The 10,582-nt window shown below is 34.0% G+C and overlaps 1 protein-coding gene across 3 annotated transcripts; it reads right to left on the bottom strand.

The window, feature by feature from the left end:
- LOC141683116 (putative serine/threonine-protein kinase At1g54610) lies at window positions 1-3,598 on the bottom strand. 3 transcript variants are annotated; one of them, XM_074487808.1, is made up of 7 exons: window positions 3,465-3,598; window positions 3,127-3,374; window positions 2,461-2,664; window positions 1,971-2,254; window positions 1,735-1,883; window positions 1,431-1,581; window positions 1-283 (listed from the first exon to the last, which is right to left on the bottom strand). In XM_074487808.1, exons 2-4 carry the CDS (start codon window positions 3,340-3,342, stop codon window positions 2,204-2,206), a joined length of 471 nt encoding a protein of 156 aa, XP_074343909.1. In that variant the 5' UTR covers window positions 3,343-3,374; window positions 3,465-3,598; the 3' UTR covers window positions 1-283; window positions 1,431-1,581; window positions 1,735-1,883; window positions 1,971-2,203. The 3 variants fall into 3 exon arrangements, with proteins under 3 accessions (XP_074343909.1, XP_074343908.1, XP_074343910.1); XM_074487807.1 differs by having other exon boundaries at window positions 1,735-2,254; XM_074487809.1 differs by having other exon boundaries at window positions 1,431-1,572; window positions 1,735-2,254.
- Window positions 3,599-10,582: the final 6,984 nt, after the last annotated feature.

The raw sequence follows: 10,582 nt of genomic DNA, 5'->3' as shown, positions 1-10,582 counted from the left end.
TATAAAATTTGAATTAAATTAATAAATATAAAACTCTTGAATCATTACAAAGAGTTGAACACAATTCTATAAAAGTTATATTCTACTATCATTAAGAACTATAACAAGTTCTATATCAATTACAAGTTCAGTGCTGGTACTTCTAAATACAGTTGAAGAGAAATAAAACACATCCAAGTCTATACAGCATGCACTGAATTATATTATCAATTATTCCAGCAATATCACCAATCTTTAAAGCCTCAACCTGAATACCTCCCACTGTAGCTGGTCCAAGAACTACCTACATATAATAATAAAACAAATTCAAAATTTAAATCTACAAGTGCAACATGTTAGTGGCTGGGGGATGTTCGCCTCTTTAATCAACGAAGTGATGTCATCTATCAAGTATCAAATACAATAAAAAATAAATTCAGATGTATTCTAAGCTGTAAATATCCAGAACTCAAAATACAATAACTACACCAACAAGCTAACAAAACATTAAAATTCCACAAGCAATTAAATACATATACCAGACCTCCTGAAGCAACAAGCCATCCATAGTATTATACACCCTGACCAAAGTCCCCTTAGTATTGGCAGTATCAAGAAAGGACTAATTATTTCACAATTAACTCAATTCAAAAGACATAATTATTTTAATAAGGAATACAAAAATCAACATAACATGATAGACTTGGCACCGAATTAAGGTATATAAAGGACTATTTAGATTATTATTGAAAGAAAATAGAATAAAATAGCAAGTGTTGATGGCATTATAAATTTAAAGTTGGTATACAAAAGAATTGGTCTGTTTCTTGTAAATCTATACCTAGATAAAATAATCTAAAAACATTTTTACCATTTATGTTCAAGTATTATTATGCTTCAATAAAAGGAGAAATAAGAGAGAATATTAATCTAAAAAAACTAGACAAAGAGAGTATATATGCACTCGCACGTAACGGGCCACATCACATCACATCACTTATCGTAAGTAGTAAAAAGAGAGCAGTACTAATCTATAGTCTCTTCTTTTATCGAGGTCAATGGCTGGTTTTACACAAAACACCAGACAATGATGCTTATTAAGCCTCTTCACTTTTGGAGGTCTATCTGATTACGCGTAACATATATCATTATTTACATGTTAAACAATGAAGACGTATATAAACTAGTACTACCATGGCAGGACAGAATGGCAAAAGATAGAATTATATCTTGAACTTATATTAAAATCCAAGAGCGCATATAATTCCAACTTGTGCAATACAGCACGATGCATGGCTTCAAATCTCAATACATTTGTAGAGGTTTGAATATAGGCAGATTGACTTTATGGACACTAGAAATTTGGAATAGCCTATACATGTACTTGATCCCACAAACACAGGGAAAAAATTATGGCACCCAAGAGTAGCAAAGGGTAAATGAAGTATAACCTGGCAATACGGGTGTGCAACAACTTCTTGGACAACTCATTACATTTCTCCACAGTGGCTGGCTCCTGGATGTACTATTTATTCTGCTCCAACAGCTGTTTATAATGTGAAGTTCCGTGCGTGGCCACAATGCTACAATGCACTATACAAACTGAAAATTCAGATAGTGCATAGTACACAGTGAATAAATTAACCTTAATTTTGACAAATCAAAATACATCGGAAAATGTACAAATGGATAATTAAAACGAAGATTCTGTGACATGATATCAGGACTTTGAACAAGCAAATAACAAGGTTATACCTTTCGTATGGTCACTCCTAAAGCAGCTATCAAAATAGAGGTTGTTGTGCATGCTTGAAGAACAGAAGACCTGGAAGGAAAGGAAGTTGACATTGTCGAGTCCAAATTATCAGAAGACATCTTGCTATCATCTTGAACGGAAGCATCTCCTGAAAAAGACTCATCAAATGCATCAACATTATCAAGGAATGCAATTGCATTCTTCTGGGCATTCCCTTTTCGTCGGAACTTCTTACCTGTTTTATTGCTTGCAAACACCCTGGTCTTATCTCTAAGTCTAATCAGTGGTTCACTGACTTGGATTTGTTATAATAGGCAAGTGTGGCTGGCTAATGGGAGTTGTGCACTGGCAGAATTTCATTTAGGCATAACACTGGGAGTATGATCAAATATCACATGAATCTAACTTTACGTGGTATCCGGGCACTAATATTCAAGTAGTGTTTCGTATATAATGTTGACTAGTATTTTACTCTAGTAACTCTTCAGGTTTACTTGGAGGAGGTTCTGACAAAAAGAACTGCAATAAAAACCAAGTTGTGCATCAATAGGTGTAGCTCAACAAGGAAAAAGCAAAGGGTTCAAATGCATATTAAATATTATAACAGGCAAAAAATTACAGAGTTGATGGATTGCAAGAGAAAATACTTTTAGGAAAGAACAAGAATTCTCAGAGTAGAGTTATAATAAGAAAAAATTATATAACTTCGCAAAACTACTTAGTACCTCACTATTCAAAGCATCAACTGCAGACTTTCGAGCTGAAGGGTCTATGGATAGAAGGGACTCAAGCAGTGCTAGTGCTGGTGCAACACGTCTTGTAAAATGTTTTTTAGGATCAATGATGTCTACAGGATACCATTTTAATTTTCTCCAGTAGTCCCCTAAAGGTGAGCCATAGATCATGAATATTCTATGCAGCTGATCCACCTAATCGATAGAAATATAACAACTTCATCATTCAATTGTAATAGAAAAATCGATGCAGTAAATGAACTAGGCCATGCTGGCCAGCACTTTCAATGGGTGCATTATTGTCTGGCTGTGGTAGGAAAATGTAGAAATAATATTTGGCCTACGCGCAATGCGTTACCTTTCTTTTTCCTGCCTTGGCTTGAAATAAAATAACTGTCTCCCTAATTTATTATCCTGTGCAATGCACATACAGACTCCCGAAAAAAAAGGTCAGGTTTTCATTCAAGAGGTCATAATGTATATTCCAAAAGTGAAGGACTACTTCCCTTGAAAGTTATAATATCAGGCATTGCCTTGTCTTTCTATGAACTGTAAGAGAAAACTTTTTTCAATTATGTATCTTTCAATTTAATGTTTATTCTTTCCTTTTCTTTTGTTTTAAAACAGCTTAAAATATACACTAAAAACACTAATTACCTCTTTGAGATCCTCAATGAGATAGTGAAGTTGACCCGTAAGAGACGTAACCTGCCTACGCAAACTCGGAATAAGTTGTTTTTTCTGTTTCAGTTCAGAACCCTGCTTCTCCAAAAGATCTTGAAGTTGCGAACCCAGAACATCGAGGAATATCAAAAGACTTGGAAATGATATGACACTTTCTTGCCAAGTGTTTTGGTAAAAACCCAATTCCATCAGTCTCAATCTACATCTTTGTTGTTTTAATTCTACAAAGGGACATGGAGATGATCTCAAAATAAAGAGAGAAGACAACGAGATAGATCTTAATTAGTAAGGGAGGGATAGAGATTGAATACCTCTAATTGAAACCAGTGTAGCTTGCCCAGAACCCTTATTTCTGGATATTTTTTCCAAACCCGCCGCTCGGTGAAGGTGGGAGTACCCTAATTTCTTTAACTCCAGTTTCCCCGTTTCATTGGTTTAATATTTCACTTCCTCCGCGTCTATTTAAAATGTTACCGCCTACCCAAAATTAGGGCCCAACATAACCCAATTCCACTTTATTTTTTTCCAAAATTATAAATATTAAAATATCCGAAATATATATATTTATTTTATTATAGTTACAACTAATATATTAATATAATTAATTTGTAAAAATTTAAAGTTGTTACATGATTTAATTTTTTATATGGAAATGTTTTAGCGTTATCCGATCTAAACATTTTACTATTATTATATATAATTATGAAACAATTATTTTATATATACAAAATTTAAATAAATAAATTTTTTGATATATATTTCATTTATAAGACAAATCAATAAATCATTTTATCCAAGTAAAATATTTTTAAATATTAATTTATTTTTTGATAAAAAAATTATTTTTTATTTATAATCTATGAAAACAATATATATTGTACATTTATTTATTTTTAAATTAATATTAAAATGTATTCATTTAGTTTTATATCCATTGGAAATATATTAATATTCTATAAAATATGGTTAATTTATTCATTTTGTGTACATTTACTTTCTACAAAAATTTCATAAATTAGTTTATTCAAATTACTTACTTTTAAAAATAAATTATATTTTGAGTTTAATTAAAAAAATATTTAGTTGTATATGGAAAAACCACCTGGTGGGTTGCAATAAGGAAGATATCTATGCCAACAACAAAAATGTATTGAGCTATAGCAACATGTTTTTATATCTATTGCAACACCAAAATTTGGGTGTTGTAATAGGACCACAATTTCATACCTATTGCAACGTTTTCTAAGGCAACACGAAAGAAAAACGTGCAAATAGTTCATATATGGCGTAGTGAAATGACAGTAGCACAGTCAAATCCCCTCAAATTCAAATGGAGGTTCCCATAACTGTTGAGGAACAACACCCTGTCATAACCACAGTGCAAATAGTGAGTCCAATTGTGACTCATGTCACAGGTGTTCCTGGCTCCTCTCAAATCCAAACAAATGAACCTTCATCCTCTCAACAAACTCATCTAGTCTCTATGTGGCTACAAGAAGCTGCAACTCAACCTACTCTTGAAGATTTCAGGGTTGACCAGCTAGTAGGACTTGCACAGATATCTCAATAACTCCTCACATCAGATATGTCCAATCAGGACTATCAAGCAATAATGTTGTTTTATCAAACAGATGTGGAGGACCAACAAGACAAAATAGTAGATGAAGCTAGCAGAGATGCAAACTGTGATGCCTGGTTGGATAAGGAGTTCAAGATAGAAATGGACACACTCCTGACACAGTTTAGAGAAGAGTATTTCACCATTCTAGGAAGCAATTACAGATGCATGTCTCCACATGAAGTCTATGATGCAGTAAATGAAGTGACTAAAGCTCAAATCAAGGCCTTTCAGAATTTTGGGAAGGCCCTCACTATCACATTAACTGGCCATCTAGACAAAATCATGGGAATGGTGAAGAAAAAGATGGATGAGATAATCCCCTCACAGGTAGAGATCAAGAAACAATTAAAAACCTTTTCAGAATAAATGTCAAGGTATGATCTAAGTGAGGTGGACAAGAGTGTGAAATAACTGAAGGAATCCTGTGTAACTCTACAAAAAGTAGTTCAAGATCACATAGCAAATTCTAATGACACAAGATGGAAGTTGGATCAAATGCACACTACAAGATACACTCCTTCCCCTTTGGTCATTGACGAAATACAGAAGCATGTGCAAGCTGCATTTGGACCATCTACCTCTACATCTACTTCCACATATCAACCTGCCTCTACATCAACAAATCTACAGATTCAATATCCCACTGCCTGCACTTCCTGAGTCTGTGAGGACAGAATTACCAACTCCCATGTTTCCAAGACTAAGGGGGAGATAAAAGCTAGGATTCAACAATCCAAGGATGTTGGTAAGTCAAAGGATCCTAACAAATCAACCACAGGCTCTTTTAAAGCTCAATTCTCAAAAGATGTTGGACAAAACAGACTCCTAAAAGCTGCAGAAGCACCTTGTCAAGATCAAGAATTCAATGAACTTTTGTTAGTTTTAAGGGAGTCTCTCCACAATAACTACATCACAGACAAGAAAGCCTTGGCCAACAACATCAACTTTATAAGAGTGGTGATTGTCAAGATTGATAACTTCCTGGAAAAGAGAATCATAGCTAATGTGAATGATTGTGGTCTGGACAGATGTCTCCAGGTGTCTCTCACCAATATTCAAAAACTAAGAGCATCTGAGATGGATGTGATAATTGACAAAGTGCATAGAGTAATTCCAGAGGACACCCAACTGCTAAAGGAACTCAAAAATGCTCAGATAGCTGCTTTTCCTGAAGCCTATCTCTATCTAAGCAGGGGGGTTGCCTACATCTGTCCACAAACCAGAAAATGCAGATACTTCACAGTTCCTAAGAATTGTGTAAGGAATAATTTGAGATTGATTATGACCCTTGAAACTGATCTAAAGACCAAAATTTACAAGAAGACTGAAGATGAGGAAATGATCATAATCTTGGGGAGATACCTTCAAAATGTAGACACCATGTTGCCTACCACAAATTATAATTTAAAAGATGACAAGGATGATGATGAGCAGAAGCCAAAGGATCAACCTCCTTCTGGCTCAAATTCAAGTCAATCCTCAAGAGCAACTGGTGACACGGGCAAAAAGTAATATGAGAAGAAGGGAGATGACAGGAAGAGATGAGAAGAAAGAAGAAGGAAGAAAAAGGAAGATGGATCACAACCACAACAACAAAAACCCTACAAATTCAAATTAAGCAAGCTCAACCCTCTATGCCAACAAACTTAAATACCAAACCACCTCAAACCTCAAAGCCTAAATACTTGTACAAACAGACTGCTAACACCTTTCTGAAAATACCAATCACCTCCAGCCAAATATTTCTCAAGAAAATCACAAACGTACCTTCTGTGAAGCCATCACTCAAAGTTCACTACAATTCTGTTGGGAGGAAACCTAAGTTACTGAGAGGGCCATCTGGAATTGCTATAATCAAAGTGATTTTCTACCTCTTAACTTGTGCATCTCAGATGAAGACTACTTTCAACAACTAACTGGGGAAATTATGAGAGTTTGGGTTGTAACAGTAAGGAAAGTAAGAATCTACTATGAGAATGGGTCCTTCACATTTCTTGGCAGCAACTTAATGGACACCTTTTCACCCACAAAAATCAAGAGAGTGATAAGCATACTAAAGGATAAGGATACTGTAACCAGGGCATGGTGGTTGATAGCAAGGGTGGAAAGAAGAGCAATAAACAAGGATGAATATGAGGAGAAGAAGAGGAAGTATGATGAGGAGTACATTCAAAGATCTGAAGATCTCATGGCAAAAGGGATGAGCAGAATTTCCAAGGATGGAAGATTTCTAAATGTCAAAGCTGGTACATTCTCAAAATTTAGGATTAATTTGCTGAGTGGTTATCTAAAACCTGACAGACTCAAACTTATGGAAGCTCTAAGAGGGAAACCAATCATAGAGGAACTGAAAATTCTTGTATACTTAAAGGACCTCATTAGAGAAGAAACAAGAGATACAGTATTTGTCTGATGTGTGTATCTGTTAAACACAAGAAATCACCTAATGTATGAATGTAATATTTGTGTCAATTTATATGAAAAATCTATCTGTCCATTGTAACTTGGGGTTAGTCTTGTTAACAGGCATAATTTGTGATAAGCAATCTTCTCACAAATTGGGGGAGATTGTTGTGCAAGACATGCCTCTACTATAACAAGACTAGGTCAAATTGACAACACTAAGTAAGTTGTATGGTAATTTATGTTTGCATTTTGTATTATAACACTTAAGTCTGTAAAAATGTAAATATATTAGACTAGAGTATTTTTCTGTAAACAGTTTCAATCCTAAGAATAAACTCTGGAAGAAGATCGTGAAGATCATGCCTCAGAGAAAGTGTGAAGAAGTTTGGAGTTGAATAAATGTGTTTTGGGAAAAATATTCTGCGTCAAGAAATGTACAAGTCACAGATTATGTGTTATAGAAAAGTCATTTGAGAACTCCAAAATGACTTATCGAGAAGTCAATAAAAGCTACTAGAGAACTTAGGGATATTGACAATCCAATTGAAGACATGAAGAATGGAGATATCGACAAGTCATTTCTTCACTAGAGAACTCTGAGATATCGACAAGTCAAAATATCACTAGAGATCTCTGAGATATCGATAAATCAAAATATCACTAGAGATATCTGAGATATCGATAAGTCAATTTGTCACTAGAGAACTCAGAGACATCGATAAGCCAAAATGAAGATATGAAGATGAGAGATCTCGATAAGCAAAATTCTCTTATAAAGAACTCAGAGACTTCGATAAGTCAAACAACTGTAAAGTTATTAGAGATCTCGATAAGTCATTATACTTATCGAGATGTCGAGTTCTCTACATAACTAACTGGAGATCTCGATATAAAAGTTCAAATACAGCATGCAGATCAGTTTAATATCCAAGATATTAATTAACAAACAAATCAATCACTGATTTGAAAATTCTACAAAAGCAGCTTGAAGAGTACAAGATCAAAGGCCAAGATTAACTAAAAAAGTATAGTTACAGTCAGGCAAGATTAGCAAAGATACACTAAGCCAGAAATAGAAAATTTGGTTATCCAAAAGTATGATTTAGTACATGCTATTGCATGCTGCGTAAAAACTAGTATTTACTGTTCTATAAATTAAACGCTGGATGCTTTGTGTAACCCCCCCAAATCCGGGGTCAGAGGATTTGGTCGTCACTATAAAACCTCAATCCAAATTAACCTGTTAAATCAAAATTCAAATGCCAGTGGAAGATATTTAGCATCTATGACCCCAAACTAATCCAAGTTCTTTTAAGGTTACAGTTATAGAAACAAGAATTCTAAATTTCACAAATAAAATTTTCACTTTCTATTAAAACTCCTTTCAATAATTCTAAACCTTAAAACTTAACCCGCTAGTATAACTTCGAGAAGAAGTATACTAGGCCCAAATACAATACACAACTATAATATAATATAATATAAATAACTTTACACAATAAAACTTACACTAGTCCACAAACCCTGGACCAACCACCTTTCAAGAGCTTCTTCTTTGCTTCCTCAAATTACGTGGCTAAACAGCGCAAGCTAATCCTCACTGGAGGTTAGATTTGAAAACAGGCAAGTATGAGTGAAAGAAATGCTCAGCAAGATCATTGTAATATATATATGGTCGTTTTGATATAAAACCGACATCTGCAATAGCGCCGATCATCTTAAAATCATAATTGCCGAAACAGAAAATTTGGTAAGGAATCCCATAATTGGTTCCCTCACTGTAAACCCTTTTTGATACTTTCGAGCGAAATGCTTCAGCAATACTTTGAATCTTTGACGAGAATAAAACTCGTAAAACAGTGTTTACGTAAATATCATAAACAACAATAACATGGAACAATGATTATGGACTGAATCACAAACTTTATTCAAAACCGAACTCTTGAAATTAATACTTTTTTTTGTCTTATCAAATTAGATATTAATACGAACTATGATGCTCACAACATCCCATATTGAAGCCAACATCAATCATATATACTAATACCACCTTTGATATTTAACAACAAAGTAAGTATCATCATAAATCAGAAACTGAATAAAAACTGCATTTCGACACATTTGATAAATCATTTATTCTATGATTATCAAAACAATTTAGAAACACCAGTTTAGATTGGAACCAATTATATTTCATGTTGTTCCTGATGATCAGTTACGAAACAGCACCGGTATCTCGCAGCCATACCGTAAATATAGGTACTACCCGTATCCCGCATCCATACGGTACCTATAGGGCACCAGAAAAAGGCATATATTCGCCTTGAAAGATATTACAGCTGGACCGATATCTCGATCACCTACATTGTAACCAGTAACCATTCCAATCTTAAAACCTTTTTATTGAAAAGGAGCCGACTCAATCGATATTTTAAATAATTTTATTCCCCCATTCACTTGGGCAAGAATACTCGCAACAAAATCATCTTTCTCAAAATCCAAAATATTTATAAATCCAGTAATTTGATAAGTAAAACATTTAACTGTTCTGAACATAGAATAGCAGAGGGTACTTGCATGATAAGCATTTTAATTTAGCGATATGTAAAACATTTATCTATTCTGAACTGAGAATAGGGAAAACAATACTTGTATAATAAGATTCAAAATAAATATCACTTGAAGAATAAGTGATGGTAGGGATACTTGCCTTTGGGTTTTTAGCAGTTAGTCACACTCACAATAACACAATCCCTCATTTTGACATCTCATGGCATCACCGTCTTTTACTTCGCTAAATCTCTGATCTGCTGCTCATGTAGTGCTGCAACCCAATATTCCATACTATTCAACTCTAGTCTTCATCCATTCCATTTGGTATTGATCATCTTGAAAGACTCATATCTATAAATAAAAAATAGCATTTTAATCGTCTAAACGATAATTACTCAAAGAACTCCGCGTCAAAATTCCTATCGTCTACCCATACGATGGCCCACACATAAAGAATACAGTCAAACACAAGACTCTTGACTCACGTACACACGTAATTCACATAGCACTTAAACACATAACTCACGTATCACAAAATTCATATCACATATGACTCAGTTCGTCAAAAGGTTCGACTCGGTATGGTTAAAACTGAAATCGGGTCAAAAATATGATTTATTGATCAGCTACCAACTCAGAATGACTCACAAATCAAATTACCCTGTAATACAAAAGAAATTATGTCTCGAAAGTATTTTTAATGAAAGTAGAATATTTTTCTGAGTCTATACGCGTTCGTTTCGTATTAAACGGACGAATGGTTTATTTATTACGAATAAAATGAGAATTAAATGAGAATAAATCAATTAATAATAATATTAATTGATTTTAAATACCAAAATATAATTT

This window comes from Apium graveolens, chromosome 9, assembly GCF_009905375.1.
Source record: "Apium graveolens cultivar Ventura chromosome 9, ASM990537v1, whole genome shotgun sequence".
Lineage (NCBI taxonomy): Eukaryota > Viridiplantae > Streptophyta > Magnoliopsida > Apiales > Apiaceae > Apium > Apium graveolens.
The sequence above is the reverse complement of the archived record's forward strand: the minus strand, read 5'-3'. Positions and strand labels throughout refer to the sequence as shown.